The 20150-nt window shown below is 29.1% G+C and overlaps 1 protein-coding gene and 1 pseudogene across 2 annotated transcripts in view; both read right to left on the reverse strand.

The window, feature by feature from the left end:
• The window catches only part of LOC113378418 (SH3 domain-binding glutamic acid-rich protein homolog), an 8480-nt gene extending 4269 nt beyond the window's left edge, over positions 1-4211 (reverse strand). The window contains exons 1-3 of one of the 2 annotated variants that reach the window (XM_026618944.1): positions 3883-4211; positions 3675-3819; positions 1540-1586 (exon numbers count right to left, since the gene is read on the reverse strand). In XM_026618944.1, the coding sequence (XP_026474729.1) occupies positions 1540-1586; positions 3675-3819; positions 3883-3927 (237 nt within the window). In that variant the 5' untranslated portion in view covers positions 3928-4211. The remainder of the gene's footprint in view (positions 1-1539; positions 1587-3674; positions 3820-3882) is intronic. The other variant, XM_026618945.1, reaches the window with a different exon arrangement.
• A 5540-nt stretch (positions 4212-9751) lies between these two features.
• On the reverse strand, positions 9752-19912 carry LOC113374758 (annotated as a pseudogene).
• Positions 19913-20150: the final 238 nt, after the last annotated feature.

Below are 20150 nucleotides of genomic sequence, written 5' to 3' on the forward strand. Positions count from 1 at the left end.
TTACGTTCTGAAGGTTTCTTAACATTTGGGCATACCTAAGAAAAAATACATGTGTTTTTTTTTTTGTATAGCGAAAGAAATGCCTTTATGCATCCCAGACTGGAAAATACATGTGTGTGTGTCTGTATGTTATGGATACAATTTTTCGTCCACGTTTTCAGACGTACGGATTAACCGATTTGAAGGGTTTAAAAACATTCGATTCGAAACGGGAGATGTGCTGATTAGTTTTTGGCAAAGACGGGTCCAGCCGTTTCGGAGACGCGGAGCAAAGAGAAAATGAAAATAGAATATATATGCAGAAAATAGAAATCGAGTTTTCGAAAGAACGGAGCATCCGATTTGAATGATCCAAAAAACATTCAATTCGTAATGACGGGGAGAAGTGGTGATTAGTTTTTGGCAAAGGCAGGTCCACCCGTTACGGAGATAAAGAGCAAAGAATGCAGAAAATAGATATCGAGTTTTCGAGAGATCGGAGCATCCAATTTGAATGATTCAGAAAACTTTCTACTTATGTTGACGAAACAATTGCTTTTGGTAAAAAAAAATGTTAATATTATTTTTTTTAATTTCAAAAAAAATTTGTTTTGAATATCGAAAGTAAATCGATTTTTTTTTTTTTTTCTAGTTAAAGTTCTGAAGCTCACTAATATACTTCAAATAAATATTTAACTTTGCAATTCAGTTTATATAATTCTTAAAAATTAGAATGTCCGACATTTTAAATTCTATTGATTAAGTTTTGTTTATTTAGTTTTCACACATATAAATTACAGTATTTATAATATTCTGTTTGAAAACATTTAATATTCCTCGAATATTTCATCACGGTACGCGAAGTTCCAGCAATTTGCCTTGAGGCACAATGCCATTCACCACTAGATTACTCTTTTCTTCTAGTTGTATAAAACCATATAAAACTAACAAGTATTTTACCATTTTGAATTTCTGATTAAATGCACAAACTTTTAATGGAACTAGTAAAGGCACAGTAGTAGATTGTTTTTAAAGGAGGTTTTTCAAAGTCGAAAAGATAATGAAAATTTTAAGTTCACAGTTTAACAAATAGTGTCATTATTTTTCAATGTGGTCCCAAAAATTCCAAAGCTTAAATAAACAAAATCAATAAAATTAACTACAATAACCGAAAAATGGTCACAGTTTGACCAAAGCTCTAGGTTATACTTAAAAACTCATAATTTTCAAACTTTTTCATGATAGTTTACTTTGTTTCAGCATGACGTTAAGTTCTGGGACACCTTGTATAAAAAATAGAATAGTAAATAAACGTTATGAAAGTAACAAGTCCTTTCACAAGAATGAAAAAAGTTTGGAATAACATTTTAGATGAAGTTTAGAGTAATATTTATACTAACCCTTTCAAGTTTCAGAAATTCTTCAAGTTTGTCGATTTCGTTTGCAATATCAAACCGTCATAATCTCCACAATAAGTTTCATCATTAAAATCTGGAAATTATATAAATCATGAAACAGTTCAATCTAATGTAAGTTTCTCATACAATTACAAGAATTTACCTGAGGGGGCAATGGAACGCACTTTGTTTTCGTTTTCTCAGTAGTAACTGTAATAAAACATTAATTAATTATTAAATAAATAAATAAATTTCATTATTCAGATGATGAAAAATAAAGATTTAATTCAAAAAGAAGTAACAGAAATTTTAATAATATTTTTGTTTGCCATAAACATTTTAATAAAATAAATAATTTATTTATTAATAATTTGTAGAGAATGGAGTTAACTGGTATCCGTAACAAAAATATTTTATTTTAGAACCGACTTACTGTTAGTAAAATTCTAACATATTATGTATCAAGTAACAAGAAAAGTTTTACTGTATCGTGCTTAATTAAGTTTCATAATATATTATATTTAATCATTATAAACTTCAGATTATTAAAGCAAATCCTTTCAAGTTCTTTTAAATAATGTGGAAAAATTGCACTATATTGGCCCTATAATTATTATATGATTTGAAAACTTATATTTTAAGGCTTGTGTGTAAAAATTCAATGTATGGTTCTCATAGAAACCATAGAAACGTGTGTCGTCGCACTGGCGTCCGCGAATCGCCTCTTAGATCTGAAAATCTGAAAAAATCTTAGATCTGAAATCTGAAAATTATAAGGTTTTGAAGCAAATCATGATGTCATTAGGAATGTCAAATGGGATGTAAAGAATACAATATACGCATTTGTCCATGAAATAAAAAAAAAGAGCCTGCTCAAATCAGGTGCAAAGCTGAAATTTGTCAGAAATTTGAAAGGTGATGCAGTATGTTGGTAAGATTTTAAAGGAGTTGTTCATTTTTCATCTTTTCCAGGATAACACAACAGTTAATTCTGATGCCTTATGTCATCAGCTGGATAAACTGAATGATATACTTCAATAGAAAAGGTCAGAATTAACCCACAACAAGGTATAGTCCTGCATTAAGACGAGGCAAGACCTCACAAAAGTTTGGTCAATCGCCAGAAGCTTTTGAAGCTTAAATGGGACCCAATGACACATTCATCACATTCTCCAGATCTGCCATCATCGGACCATTATTTGTTCCGGTCACTAAAAAAATTTTTAGGCGGTGAAATCTTTACCTCAAATCAGCCAGCATCAAACAGCACTTTGATCAGTTTTTTGCCAATAATGACCAAAACATTTAGGATTTCGGTATTATGGTAATACCAGAATATGACAACAGATTTTGATCAATGTTGCTAATACATAATTTATTAAAGTAATTGTTTATGAAAAATACATTTGCTGGTAACAATAACTTTCATCAAAAACAATTCAAAACTTTTTGATATGGCTTCGTCCTCCTCAAACTGCAACACTAGACATAAACTTATTAAGGCGCGTACATATAAATTAGCCAGCTCTTTCAATACGATCGACGGTCTAGGTATTCAGCTTATGAATAAACTTCCACTCAATATCCGAAACTTAGACAGCAAAAAATTTCATGCTTCCCTAGTCAAACTTTTTAAAAAATTAGCTTTTATGACATTACTGAATTTTCTCAATTTGAATTCAATAACTATTTTCTTGCATAATCTTTATCCTGTATCTATGTAGTCTGACCATTTGACCGCCTGTACAACCATATTTTTTTTTTTTATTGCTATTTTATTAATTTAATTTTTTACGGTTTTAAATGAGTATAACTTTCAACCTTGTGCAAGAATTTTGAGCTTGACTAGTGGTCAAATAGACTTTAATTTGATGAACTGATTGTATTTAATGTTCGAATGCTTTTTTTCAGCTCTTTTTTTTCAGAAGCGAAATTCGTGCAGCTGCTATGATTATTATAAAATTACTATTCTTTAATATTAACTATGAATAAGCTTGACAAGAGCCTGAAATAATATCTATTATTATTGATTAAGGCTTGCTTATGAATAAATAAATAAATAAATAAATAAATACATGCAAAAATGTCTATAAAAAACAAAGTTACTTTCCGAACAACCCAATATATTAAATTTATATCTGGATATGGTTTGCACAATTTTCTGGCATACATTAATTGTGTAAATACAAGACTCGAGTACATAAATAATCTTGTAATATTACACAATTATTCCAAGTTTTGTGCCAACTGCAACAGATGAACTTACAGATTATTATATGTTAATAGACTCAATATTACCATTATTGTCTCCAGAATTGTTAACACAGTTGTCTCTCATAAAGTCTCGTTGATCTTCATTTGCAGGCTCTGTTATATCGATAACCTCATATTTAATTGTTTTGCTATCGAGGATCATCAAAACTCTCTGCTGACGTTTCTTCACCTAGATTCATATTCAATTAATATAACTGTTGTAATTCAACTTTTGTGTAATAATAAAGCTTACTTCTTTGTTTCCTGACAATCCACTAACATAAACTTTCACCACCATTTTGGATAATTATACAACAACTGGATTTTGTGTTCGAAATACGCTATTAAACTGAATTTAGTACTCGATCCTGATTCAAGCCCCCATAAAAATCATATCCAACATCCCCCGCAGAAGAGAGTGATATAATATTATGGCAGTTTATTTACACTAAACTATGAATATATACTTAACTGAATTTAAAACTATTTACTTTAATTCATTAATAACAACAATTGATAACAATCTATATTTACTTTAACTTTGTTATAAACAAGAAATGTATTTTTAACTATTTTATATATAATTTTTTTGGGGGCTCAAATGTCAGATATGTGTCATCATGCAAATAGATACATGTACTAATAGAGTAGGCGCTGGGTAACGGTTTGCTCGAAATATTTCAAACCGGTTTATTTACACATAAACACACGATTTTAAATACACACACACACACACACACACACACACACATATATATATATATATATATATATATATATATGATAAAATTGTTTCTTGGGCATCCATCCAGTAATTAAAAAAACAGTTTTATTGAAAAATGTTTCTATTTAGAGAAACATACGTTTCGGGTCTTGATTTGACCCATCTTCAGTGCTACAAATAAATATTTCAGGGATACAAATTAAAACAATATAAAATACATAATTACAGACAAAAATAAGTACAACAATGTATATGAAAAGTATATATGAAAAACAATATAACTATAACTATAAACAACAAACATATATATATATATATATATATATATATATATATACATATATAATATTAAATTATCATAATCACATTATCAAACGTCAAAGGACATATGTAATATATTTAAAATTTATATAAAATTATAATTAACGACTTTAATTGTCTTAATTTTGTTAAATGCTACATTTAAGTTTGATTGAATTTTTATAATAATAATTTTGTGTTTTTAGTTTTAAAATACTTTTTTCATTTCTTGACATTATTTTATTTAATATATATATATATATATATATATATATATTTTAATTACAATATTTATTACAACTGTTAAATAATTAACATCTAGCAATAATGATAAATAATAACATGAATTTAAATAAATAAGAGTGCAAAGAATAGAATTTACATTAAAATAATATCCGTAGTATGATGATTTAATATAAAATAAAAACAAATAATAATAAAAAAAAAATTAATAAATAATATAAATAAAATTTCTAAATAATAAAATAATACTAGAAAAACAATTTTATTTAAAAATGATACTCTTATTAACACATTCATTTATTGCAATCACAATTTTTTATAAAACACTCGTATTTTAATTCAAATCTTTACACAAATTGTATACCATTTCAAACTAGTTGTAAGTGGTATTTTGTTTTAAGATGAGTTACATAAAATTAACGATATGTGTAAATAATCGATTTAATCAATAAGTTTTCAAATAAAGTAAATTTAGAACTTTTTGAAACGTAATTAATTTTTATAATTAAACCACTTTTTGTATACAAAATTTTTTTAGGGCGTTTGTTAAGGTCTTGAACTCTATCATCAATAAAAGTTTCATCAAAATCGTATAACTTGTTTCCACAATATTTTACAAATGGTTTGGACAATCTTTTTCAATACAACTGATATCTTTAAAACAGTTTTTAAATTTTTAAAATATTTTTAAAATATCGAAAATTCAGGAATTTTGGTATCAGGAAAGCTGGCAAAAATGTTTCCACTTTTCTGCTAATTCTGAAGAAACTGCTCAACCGAGCGTTGCAAAAAATAAACAACATGAGTCCATACCGAGTTAATTCTAATGGCTTTTAAATTTTGAAAATCGGTGCAATCGTTTTTGAATAAAACGGCTCCTATACACAAATGTATACTTTCCCCAAATTTGATCGAAACTCACACTTTTCTGCAAACACGAGCCCTTATCGAGTTACAACGTAAAGCTTTTAATTTTTTTAAATCTGTACAGCAGTTTTTGAAAAATACGTCGACGAGGTGTGATATCTTAGCTTCTATACACTAACCCACATATTCCCCAAATTTGATATCAACTTACATTTTTCTTCTAATTCTGAAGAAACTGCTCAACTGAGAAACTAATCAACACGAGCCCATATCGAGTTACATGTAGTGGCTTCTAAATTTTGGAAACCGATACAGTCGTTTTAAAAAAAACGTCGAGAAAGTGTGATATCTTGGCTCCTATACACAACCCAAATTTGATCTGAACTTACACTTTTCTAAAAATTCTTCAGAAACTGCTGCTTCTTAAAATCTGTCCAGCAGTTTTTGAAAAAACGTTGACGATGTGTGATATCTGGGCTCCTATACACACAAATACTTTTCTCAAAATGTGCAAACAAATTTTTTGCACTTTTATGCTTATTCTGAAGAGACTGCTCAAAAAATCACTAGTCGATAACGAGTTACTTTTAAACTAATGACTTTTAAATTTTTAAAATCTGTACAGCAGTTTTTGAAAAAACTTCGACAAAGTGTAATATCTTATCACCTATAGATACACACACACATACTTTTCTCAAATTTGATCTCAAACGGTTCAGAATGACTTGAAACATCGAGGAAACATAATATTAGCAAACCAGACTTTTTTGAAAATACATAAATGATCATTTGCTACTTACCAAACGTTTAAAAAAAATCTTTGGTATATTGCTAGTTTATATGTTTTATTTTAACCGGCATAGAATTGTTCTAGCAAATTGTACACCAGTCGTTATACTAATGTGTCAGTTTATGTTTCATTGATGATATAAACTAACAACTACAAATACACCAAGATAATTAACTGTTTTTGTTATTATTTAAATAATTGCACATTCCTTTTGTTGTTATTATTTACATAATTGCTCTTATTGGAGAGAATTTTAATTATATAATTTAATTATATAATATATTTAAATATATAACTGATGAAAAATATAATTGACTGATAAATAAATTTTTGTTGTACTGATTTTTTTTATAAAATTATATTTATTTTTTATTAAACTATTTTTTAAATAAAACAATTTTATAATTTTATTTTTACTTATAATTATAATAAAAGTACATAGCACACGGTATAAAGGATTGATATATCTACTTAAACATTAAAATATTTATACATGTCTCAGTATATAGTTAAAATTATATAAAAAAACGAATTTCACTAATATGTAATATTAAAACAATTAACTGAAACTTTAATAATCCAAATAATATAATAACTATATAATACAAATATTAAATACTATACATATCAATATATTATATTTTCTTTAAAATAATTAAGTTAAAGTAATTTTCACTAATTGACATAAATTTATATATTAAACTGAATAAATATAAAATACAATAAAATCATTTATTTAGATTAATACTTTTTCGTAATATTTCATACCAAATTCTAGCACTTTATAAAAAGGGCTTTTACAGACTATGAATTTCATCAGACTCATTTTACATATATGTAAACTTCTTTCTTCTAAATATTTGCACATAAATCGTATTTGCTAAGTAAATAGAAAAATACATGACTAACTAATCTCAAATTATTTGAGGGCGACTTAATTACAATTACAAAAAGTGAGTCCAAGGCATTCATAAGAATTAGTTTATATACACATATGTGATGGAAAGGGGAAGATCTTTTCATTAAAAAATGGTCTTTCTAATTATTTGTCTAGGAAAATAATTTTTCAAATATGTTTTTACAATTGGTTGGATAATGATCTAATATATATACTGATGAAAAAATAAATGATATATGATTTTATATTTTGATAGAATGATTTTTTTAACCAATGCGATGTGATTTATACCCAAATAACTATTTCCTTATCCACTAGTCACATATGTGTTCAATGCCATCTGTATAATCAGCGCATTAAAACATTCACACTAAAAAATCGTTTATTTTAGCACAAGTTTGTTTATCCATACCATTCTGATGATGGTTGGCAAAATAATCGATCATTTCGCTTGCTCTCTCGTAATAGTCAACATCTATTTCTCAGTACTAATAAAATAATGAATATATGTTCACACATGTGCGCAAAAATTTTATTTATAAATACTGGTGCCTAATGGAATTGATTGTAATCGGTTTTAAATGAATCGGAAAATTTGATAGGTATTTTTGTATATGAATATGATTGGAATTGAGGAATTTGGTATAGTTTGCAACCAATTCATCAAATTTGAAAATGGTAAATTGATTTTTATATTATTTATTTATATGTTTCGACTCTTGGTACGAGTAATCATTCAGTATATCTAAATTTCACATTTTTTATTTTTATATAAGGAATACAAATAGGATGCGTCCATTAATCAGGTGATGTTTTTAGGGAGAGAGAATTTTTTTTTAAAAAAATCCAAAAATCAAAATAATTACAATTTTTTTTCATAACTAAAAATACACGTGATGTTTGTGGGGAAGGGGGGAAGGGGAATATTAAAAAATTTTTGAATATCACCACCTATCACCAAGGGGTCCAAAATTCTCTTAAAAAATTGATCCCGTGATTAATGGACGTCCCCTTATTCAAAAAATTTAAAACATTAATTTTAATTTATTAAGTAAAAATATTGTACCAATCAAGAAAACAAAAACACAAACTTTGAAACAATACTATTTTTGAAAAATAAAAATTTAATAAACAATAAACACATGAAAACCACTACTACTTTATAATAAAAACTGATAAAAAGATCATCCTGGTGATAGTGACCATTAGGTCGGTTTGATGTAATGTAACATCCTGATGATATCCTTGTTTTGGATATTTATAACTTGGCACGTTTTCAATTAATAAATTTTAAAATTAAAGTTTGAATATTTTTTAAAAATTTTATTCATTGTGTAAAACAAAAAAAAAGTAGTTTAAATCTACTGAATGATGCGCACAACAAGTGTTATAATGGATAATAGTCCAGTCATTTAAGCTTAAATTAGGTAAAAATCTCGGAATTCGAGATACCCAGTTGTAAGTCTGTAAATAATTGTATATTGACATTTAAAAGTTGTCTCAAAACCTACATATGGTACGTACACCCTACCATATGTAGGTTTTGAGACAACTTGTAAATGTCAATATACAAGTATTTACAGACTTACAGCTGGGTATCTCGAATTCCTAGGCGAACTTACTATAATGAGTGGGACTATAAATAAAGTATTAAATATCAGTTTACCTCTATTAATTCGACGAATTGGCTGCAAAATAAATCAAATTTGCTTCAACGTCAAAAAAGCAATCAGTATGTAAAACCCATAAGATATATACCCATAATATGTATGCATATATATCCAATCATTTCAGTTTTGGATTTCCGTATAAAGTACCCAAAATTGCAGATTAGTTTGATACAAAATGATTAAAAATTATTTGACTTTAATTTCTAATTAATTTGTCTAACCAAAATCAATGCGAATAATCAATGAATCTTCTTATATATTTTTCCTCTTTATTTTAAACTCTGAAATCAATTTTATTGAAGACCCATTTCCGAAAACAAAAGTAAAAAAAACTTTGTTCTGCGTCATTAATATCATTTTGTAAATAAAATTCCACTAAACGAGGTACCTACTTTATATTGGTTTTCCACAATTTGATTTTTTTCGATCACTCGGTCATTCCGATCATATTCATAATATAAAATCCACAATTTTAAAAGAAATTCAATAAAATTTTTGGTTAATGATTTAAAGAATCCTTACGAGTTCAGTTCTCAATTTCTCCAATTCTTCCTAATGCAAGTATCAAAAATGATTTTTTTATTGTTCAAGCGTAATTCTGAAATACATTCTTGGTCGATCCGATTGTTGTCAATATCTCTTGTGAGAGTGCTCTCGGTGCTCGCGTCTACTGTTGGCCACAATATGGGGCTCCTGCCTAAATCCATTGGCTGATGATGAATGGTGATGGTGATGATGGTGGTGTCGTTTCTTCTCCTGCATGCCAGCTAAGATAATAGAAAAGACTGAGTTAATAATTTGTTGATACCTTTTTGAATTGAAGGTTCCAGAATTTTGGGGGGTCCATTAATCACGTGATCGATGATACGTCATGATTTTTAAAATTACCCCTCCTCCCCGCCAAACATCATGTGTATTTTTAGTTATGTACAATTTTTGAATTTACAAAAAAAATTCATGTAATTTTTTGAATTTACAAAAAAATCGTAATTTTTTAAATTTTTTTTTTTGAAAATTTAGGCAAAAAATAAATACACGTGATGTCTTACTGTATCCCTCCCCCGCCACATGATTTTTCGTGATTTTTTGTCAACCCCTCCTCCCCCCAAAAACTTCACGTGATTAATGGACGACCTCTTTGGTGGAGTTTGATTAGAGATTGGAGTTTTAAGGACTTAAAATAGCAAATTATTTGGAATGATGTTTCTTTATACTTTTATGGACCAGTTCTGCCGTAAAATAGACTAGTGTTATGGCAAGGCTATGTAACGTTCCAGTTTTCATACAAAATGCTACTAAATACTGTCAAAATGCCATGTATTTGCTGAGTTATCGGGCGTTTCACTCATAACATGCAACTTCACTCATATGTTATCAAGCCATATCTCAAAGATCCAGTGATGATAACATCGTTTTTTTACATTTGTGCGATTTATAGATTAGGTTTTTAATCTAAAACGCCTAACTCACAAAGGATTTTGATAGTTTTTAGTGCCACTTTATATGCTGACTGCTACCATAACATAGCCTTGCCATAACATTGGTTCTTTTTTATGGCAAAATCGGTTCCTTAAAGTATGTGAAAAATTGGAAGCAAATGCATATCATATTTTAAATTAGCTTCAACGCCAAGACATTAAATCAATAGTTTATAAAGTACAAAAACAAAATATTTTAAGAACTACGTCCAGTGATGCAGCTTTTCAAATTTGATCTCTTTACAGCTGGGCTTCTCAAACTATGGGTCGCTGGAAAAAATTCTGGGGTCGCGAGTGATTTAATGTCTATTATTTATATCGTTTTATAACATCACGACTTGATTTTTGTATGTTCTCAAAAAAATCTCAAGCTATGTAGTTTCATATGTATATGTACATGTATACTGTTACCAAATATATAAATTATTTGATAATATTAATTTATTTTTTTAAATCTATGGGGTCGTCCAGAAACCCGCAGTCATAAACGGGATCGCCAAGAAACTAGCAACTGTAAATGGGATCCCGAAGGACAAAAGTTTAAGAAACTCTGCTTTAGTGATGATAGTACAAATACTAAAATCAGCTAAGGATAAAACGGATGTTAACTTATTGGTAATTTCATTCTTCTGTTATAAATTTGATCAAATAGTTTACTTGGTGGTCGTTCAATGGATGGATGTATGAGAGGACCTCATTTCTGATAAAAATATTAATCATCTTGGTCACAAATTTTACAAAAAATGCGTAATTTTTTAAATTTTGGCAACCTTTAACAAAATTTCTCTTTATAAATAACTAGCAAACCCGACGAACTCCGTTTCGCCACCAGATGGTTTCGTGAGAAAGATGAAGAATTTTTTTTTATTTGTTTTATATTTGAAAAAGAAAAATTTGATTTTATTGCACAACAGTAATGAATTTATTTCGATTACAAAAATGAAGTGTTTTTAGTTGAACTTCTCTAGGTAAATAAAAGTGAATCCGAAAATTATCCGTTTCATGGAAGTGATCTTTGGTAAACCACATTTTTTGTTTTTTGGTCTGACGTTAACACAAACAAAGCGCATGGTTTTCCAACTCGTGAACAGGCAACGTATAACTGCCCATGTGAAAAACAATGATTTTCTAAATAATCTAGTTGAAATTTATCCCGCAAACACTAAGCGATTGGCCTTGCGACTTGTTATTGCGAACGCAAGGCGAACTGGAAATTGCAATCGTTTGAAGTCAAACCAAATCGCCAGCAATTTTTGATTGAATGGTGAAATTCAGTGCGTGTACATCATTATACTTTGCGGCAAGAATTGTTCGTTGACTTAACCAAGCATAATTCTGATAATTCTCACTAATGTCATTACTCGAATTTTTAATTACGGTGCGTGAAGTTCCAGCAATTTGCATTAAGGCACGATGCCAAGCACCAATTTTCTTAGCTATAAACCCTGCGGAGCCCGATACCTTTCCAACGAATGCAAAATTGTCGAAATCGGTTCGTGCGTTCTGGAGTTATTTCGTCAGGAAGGAAAACCCGACTTATTTTTATATATATAGAAGATTAACTGTTTATTAAAGATGGTAAGTCAGTCTGATATTATAACTTCGGGCTATGCCTGAGTACCTCAAAAATTCTCAAGGTGAATTAGTGATACCTACTTTATTTTTTATTTTTTGAGAATTTTTTATTTCAGTTCAAATTTGAATACAGTAATGACTACTAACTAATATATTAACAGTATACTTTTTTTTTATCAAGAAGATTTATCATTTACCTCCATTCCTGTGCATAAATCCGTTTCCACCGTCTGGTTCGTCCATGGTCTCCTTCCTCCTCAATGGCGAATGGATGCCCCCGACGCCAGCAGCGGCGGTACGGTCCTGGATTTTCAATCCCGTTTTGGAACCGGCAGATTCGTGCAGGTTCTCCCAGGCTTGCCGATAGTATCGGTTCAGGCCGTTCCTGGATTCGGAACTGGATGAGTCGAATGAGGCGACGGTATTACAGTCGGGCGACGCGCGGTGTCTGTAGTGTTTGGCACTGTGGTTCCTATAAAAAAATAATAATGAACTGAAAAAATGTCTAAGGAATAACTAATTATTAAAGAAACATGCAAATAATTATAATTTTATTATCTGATCATAAGTACTCATTAGTAGAAATCTATTTATACGTTCTTTTAATTTTAATTAGTGCTTGTTAACTTCCCGAAGGAGAAGTTTGCTTTCATCAAAAAATTCGATTTGCTAATTTTATATTTTCTCGACGTTTCAAGCCATTCTGAATCGAATGAGACTAAATTTGGAAAAAGTATGTGTGTGTGTGAACAGATTTTTTGCCGTAAATCAACGTTTTCTCAAAAAACGGCCGGACCGATTTCAAAATATTTAAAAGCCATTCGATGCACCTCGTTGAAGACTATCATTTGTCAGTTTTGCGCTACGATCTGCCGAGCCATTTCATTGAAATTTGAAAATAAAGTGTTATATTTTCGCCCACATTTAAGCTCATACTACCGAATTGATTTTAAAAAATCAAAAAACTGTTCGAAAGATATTAATTGGAAAAATACTGATCAGTTTTAAATAAAAATCTACTGAGCCGTTTTCTTGCAATTGATTGTAGAAAAGAAAATGTAAACCGATTTTTATGAAACTTTTTGGGCGATATATACCTTGGTCTTATAGAACTTACTAAAATATTACAACCTTACAAAAAGTAGTTTAATTTTAAAAATTCATCAAAGTTTGAGAAAATGAGTAGTTTTTTGGACGTTTGTTAAAATTAAAATTAAACGATTTACTTGGTATAACGATAGAGCACTTGGTCTTAACAAACATACTAAACCATTAAAATCCTACGGAAACTACTTCAATTATAAAAATTATTGATTTTTGAAAACTTGCTTTTAGAAAATACTCCAAGTTAACGTGCTCATTCGATTTCAATTTTGTAATAATAAATCCACTCGGAATACTTTTAATCATTATTAATGAATTTAATGTTTATTAAGTCGATTATTTACACATATCGGGAAGTTCGTGTAACTTGCCTCAAAGCAAAATACCAATACTAACTAGTATTTTTTGTTTCGAGCACTGTTGTTTGGTTTACAATACTTGAATATAATTTTTAAGTGTTTGTATGAAGTTTTGCTATTTTTAAGTTAGATTGAACAGTTTTTTTATATAACCTCTAGAGCAACTTGAATGTAGTTGGGGTAAAAAAGACCACGAAAACCTTTATACTGATGAGTTGTAAACAAGAAAAAAAAATTTACAAAGTTCAAAAACAAAATATTCCAAGAACTATATCCAGTAAAATATATAGGTGTAAACAATAAGAAATTAGCAAATAAAAATGTAAAATAGGTTAGAAAAATCAATTTTGCAAAAGATAAATTAAATTAACCGTTATTTTAACTCTGTTGATATTTTTTTTCTTATAAAGTTCCATATGAAAGTTGTATTCAGTGTGATCTTTGCAAATTGTAAAATCAAATGAAGTTACTAGAGACACATATTTGTCTACATTTTTATAAATATTACTATTAAATAGTAAGTTAAAATATATCTTAAGAAACTAAATATTAAAATATCATTTTGGTATTTTTCACGCAAATTCACTCTCTCAATCATCATCACATTAAAAACAATTATTATTCTAATATTACTTACTATACAATCTTGAATTTACAAATGCTGCTTTATGGCACATTTTCATTTCTTGCTCTTTGGTTTTTTTCTATTTTTTTATTGAGATTTTAGTTAATATGTCAGTCGAAAATATTATACATCTAATATTTTATTCGGTTATTTTTTAGTATTTGCTGTTAATATTCAAATTATCTCTTTATTCAGTAATATTATATAAGATCTCTTGAAGTTTGTGGATTTCTTTGTTTTTTATAGTATTATTGCACATTTGCAAATATATACCATTAGTTCTAAAAATTTTGATATGACCAATTTTCTCTATTTTTTGTTTTAGTATTGTCTAGTTTGGAATCGTGTAAATGATGTCTAATTTCTATTTGTCTAATTCTACTATTTTAATCTATTTCTCTAAATATTTCCATAATCAAATTGCCATTTGTCAAATTGGTTTTCTTTGGTTTAAGTTTTGTAATATTTTATTTAAATTTTCTTTGGATTTATCAATTTTTGGCATCCAATTTGTTTCATCTAACAATTCCCCAATATTTATTAATATTGTTTTTCAACTTATTTCTCCATTCCTTCTCCTAAAATCTTCTCCTAGTCACATTGGATTCGAGAAGTATCCAGCTCGCTGGTGCCTTTTGTTCGGCCTGGCTGGTGCCAAGTCTCTCCTTCCGATCTGCTGATCAGGAAATGGTAGCGCCAGTAAAGTGTACCAACGTGGAGATTGTTGGGAAAAATGTGAAGAATTATTTTCTCCTGCAAAATATTTGCTTCCGAGATCGCGACGGAATGACATCGGCGAAGGAAGACCATGTTTAGAATTACGATTTCTTGATGGCGAGCTTTTGTGGAAAAAATTGGTATTGTAAAAATTAATGTTGGAAAAGTTGTGGGAACGGATTTTTTCAAAAAACGAAAGAAGGTTTGAATAAATTTTATATCAAAATAATATATTTAAATAAAAATTATTTTTGACTTCCGAAAGAGAAGTTTATGTTTTATATTTTTTATTTATAGAGTTATATACATAAGGTTTGATTTATTTTTCATAATTAATAAAGGTAAAATTAAATAAAACATTTGAAAAAAATATATAAATTAGGAAAATGAGTCCATGAAAGTGACTTTACATCTAAATTAAAAAATATGACAAATATCTACAATATAAAAATGCTTAATTGATAACAAACTACAACAAACATTTATTCTATTTGTAGATCACCATAATGGGAAACCAACATCTAATTTGTTCCTAATCCAAATCAAGTCAAGTTTGTATTCAACTCATTTTACGTTTATTAACTTTATAATTAAAAAAACAACTCAACGATTTATGCTAACTCAAGATTGTATATATTAGTACTTACGTCAATTTTCTAATAAAACAAAATTAATTAGTATAGATTAAGATATAAATATAATAGTTTATAATAGAATTTTAAATATTTGTTATTTCAAAATATTACTTCAACAATCTCTGACAATGGTTGATGATTTCGTATTTTTAAAGCCTATTTCCTAAAACTTTACTTGTTGTCCTTTTAGGACATGTGTAAATAATATTGTATCATAATAAAAAAAGGACAACTGAAATGGAAAAATATGTATGTTTCCCATTAATGACGATCCTATGGTCCTATATTTGAGAATTGGTTCGGAAAGATTTTGTATACAAAAACATGTGCAGATATACACATTTAATGAAAAATATACATTTTCGACATGCGATCCGCGACCATATGGTGGCAAAATTTCGAAAGTAGAAACAATATTCCAAAAATCCAAAAAATGAAAAAGAATATACGTTTTAAAGTGCATTTCACAATTGGAGAAGGAAGTTGGAGTACAGGATAAAGATATATAGCAAATATACAACATATAATAGTTTTATGCACACACACATGCATTCTTAGAACTTTGTCACATGTTTAATGGTTTAATGAATCACTAAGAACTAATTTACTCTCTAAATATATAAGTCCCAATATTCATTTATTAAACATGTGACAAAAAATACCAAAATGATATCAAAGATACATTTTAACATCTTTGACAAAAAAATACAACGGTGATATTTAGCTGTGAAGACAAGAAATTTGTGATGAGTGTGGGACTGTGTAATTGTGAAAAAACATGTTTGTAATAACACATAAAATGAACAAAAATCTATGTTTGAAATACCAGCAAACAAAAAATATACATATTTACAATTAAATATTTGAGATTAAACATTTAAAGACTATTTTAAAATGAAAGTTTAAATTAAGATTTAAATAAAAAAATTCTCAATTGTGTATTATCTTTAAGAAAGCATTTTTAGAAAATATATTTAAATGTAAAATCCCAAATATTTTGTCATGCCAGAAACCATCACGTTGTACCTGTCTTCACACTAAGAATCCCCAAAATATGTTTATAAATATTACAGCAGAAACTAAAAGCAAATGAAATAAGCAATAAAGCTATTCATCTAAGAGAAGTAGATTTAATTAGCAGATTGGAACTTTTGCAATAGATTTTTACAAGAAAGTATTTCAATTGCTTTTATTTTTAAATATTTATATTAAAAACTCACCTTCTGACAAGCATAACTACTGTAGTAACAATTGCTGCTAAAAGAACAAAGCCACCGAATGCTCCAAGAGCTACAATTGCTCCAAGATTCAGACGAGCTCCTAATGGACCTTCAGATCTAAGAAATGAACATTTTTATTAGTAAGAATTTATTTGAATAAAAGTTAACTCTCAAAACCGGAAGATATTTTGAAATCAATCTTAAGCTATGGAAATATCAATAATTCTTCTATGATTATTTTACCTATTATTCGCCGGAAGTCTATCAGGTCCTGGTACGGGTGTGTCTTCATGATCCAAAGGCCTGGCCACAACTAGAACATTGCTGGGAGCGACTGTCAAAGGACTCTGGGGTTTTCGAACTGGTGGATTTGTGTACTGCCTATTATTATTATTATTGGCTCTGATTATGTCTTTGTGTTGGCTGATTTCCGGAGATAAACTGGTGTCCTCTCTTGACTATCTTGACCTCTGACTGTAGTCGTGGATGGACTTATGGAGAATGGACGCGGCCTGGTAGGCTTTGGCCTAGCTGGGGTCGTACTGCTGCTATGGCCTAAAAATTATAATAAGAAAATTATATTTTAGAAACAGAGCTTTGAAAACTATTATATATATTATTTTATTTTTATGATATTAGCACCATCGATCTTACAAATCTGCGTCACACAAAAGTCATCGCTAATTATTGATCATTATAATATTTTAAAAAGATCTATAATTTTATTAAACTTATTCAAAAATTAAAACAATAATCTCGGAATAACTCTAGAAGTATGGTCTAAAAATAAAATCTGAATTTAATACCTGTAGTAATTGTTTGTGAGTGGTTTGTCTTGGAGGATGTGGTTTATATGCTGTGACAGCAGGAATTGGAGAATCTGGTATAACTAATTCCTCGGTAATACAAATTATAAATGAAATAATTGACAAAAGTCAATTCTGATAATATTTTAATATTGTAAAAAATAAAAACAATGATTAAATTTGCAACATTAAAGAATCAGTTACAATACCTATACATTCAGGAACTGGTCTATCCCATAAACCATTATTCAGACACGTTAAAAACTGAGCTCCGGATAAAGTGTACCCCCGGTGACATGAGTATGCAACAAGATCTCCAACATTTCTTCCTGTTCCTTCAGCAATTGCATGTGATACCAAAAGGCAACAGTTCGCATTGAGTCGGTTCACACCTAAATTGGAAAAAATATTCATTATAGATTTGTTTCACTAAGACACTAAACTTTTGGTATCTAAGTGTAATGAAACTATATTGCTAGGTACAATATCGTGTTAGATTTATTTACCTTGGTGGGGACCGTTCCATCTCTCGTCCAGATCACAAGTGAGCCTGGCGCGTCCTATCATTCTTGATCCTGGTTCGCAGGTATATAAAACTTCACTCAAGTAACCTACGCTATCATTCAAAAGTGAATAACTTCCTCTGCGAATTTCTGCTGGGTAACCACATTGTATACCTGGTAATAATATAATATTTTAGAAACGATTCATAAACATTCGTTTTCTACATGCTATTACATAATCTTTAGATCTCTATAAATAGCAATGAAAATCAATATTCAGTATTATTTACTTTTGCAGACAGGTGGGAATTCATCATAGAATCCAGTCTCCAAACAAGTTCTTTCACTGGGTCCAACAAGAAGATGTCCTTCGTCACATGCGTAACTAACAGAAGCTCCTACTGCAAAACCTCTATCAGAAATCATGGTTGAATTGGGTGGTTGTTCTGGTCTGCCACAAGCTTTGGGTTCTGTAAAGTAGAATATAATAAATAATAAGTTAAAAAGTAATAGATAATATAGAAAGATATAAAGTAAAAAGAAAACTATAATAAAAATTGGCATATGTCTATAGATAATATATAAAAATGTACATTTGGTGGTTTTCGAGGCTGATGGCTACGAAATGAAATAAGTCTAAAAATAAATATGATAAAATATTGTGTTTATAATGAATTTTAAGTTTGTAGTAATAGAGTAATATCAAAATCAACATATATGCTGTGGTTGACATCTTCAAAATAGCAAACAAAGAACATTCGTATATGATTCGTATATGAATTAGGAGTTCGTATATGATTCACGTGAAAGACAATTATTGCATACACAGCTAGTATTATAATAAAGTAGCAAAACCAAAAAGTAATAATATTATATTGTTCTACTTACGATGTTGGCATATATAGTTCAGGGAACATCGCAATCAGTATCTGACCAAAGCCATCCTTTGCCTGCCATCAAAGCGTGCACAATCTTGTCTCTCCTGTAGGAAGATTCCAGAAGGAAACAGTAACATCAGCTCCTGACAAACCATTTCAGTTAGCTCTATCTGTCTGATCACGTACTGCTCCCATCCAGTATTGCGAACTAGAGTCGCTCCTAAACAAGAAAAAAAAATTGGAATAAACAATTAGATTAAAATTAATTAATAAGTTAATAAAATTTTGACTTATATTGATGAAATAAGTTTGAACAATTTAATTGTCACAAACTGCTACACCAATAATGATATGGTCAAGATCAAAGCAGCCACTTCTCTAATCAACCTCAACATATAAGCTATTGCCTATAATTATTTATAACAAATAGTTAATATCTAGTATCAAGTTTATCTACCTGTGTCTTCTCACAATTCCCAAGCTGACAAATCCTTGAAGAGCTGGATTACTTTCATCTACCAAGGTTCCTCCACGGGATCTACAGAATGCCAGAGCTTCACGGAGGCCAGAGGTTGACGAGAATAGAAGGAATAACATTTGCCATTGTATGTGCTGTGGAGCCAGGTGGCTGGTCTCTGAATTGGGGACATCTTTCAATTGGTAAAGCCTGAGAAGAAATAATTGTAATAGAGTTAAATAAATAATAAACAGAAATTGACGTTTGTGAGTCAAAGTTGGCAGAATATTGGATATCGTAAAATGTTGATTAATGTTTGTGAACTTGGTACAAGCAATCTTTATGAATTAGATAGAAATAAATCCACATATAGAGTAAAGTTGAAATCTTGAAAATCTATGAGATGATATTACATTAGGCAATTTAACTGGCATTTATGAAATTGCGACAGGAGTGCCTGGAATAAGAGAAATTTTACCTTTTTGAGTTTACAATTACATTATAGTAATTCAGATATTAATTAATATCTGAAGATGATGGCTTAAGTCATAAATGTACAATACTAGTTTCTTATCCTTTATCATATCATCAAAATACTAAATATCTTATAAAATTAAGAGTGGTATCATCTATTATAGGTTATCATCTAGTACACAAAAAAGCAGTAAATCA

Source organism: Ctenocephalides felis, unplaced genomic scaffold (assembly GCF_003426905.1).
Source record: "Ctenocephalides felis isolate EL2017-DRISC unplaced genomic scaffold, ASM342690v1 CF-g0.4_SCAFFOLD_01886, whole genome shotgun sequence".
NCBI classification, from domain to species: domain Eukaryota; kingdom Metazoa; phylum Arthropoda; class Insecta; order Siphonaptera; family Pulicidae; genus Ctenocephalides; species Ctenocephalides felis.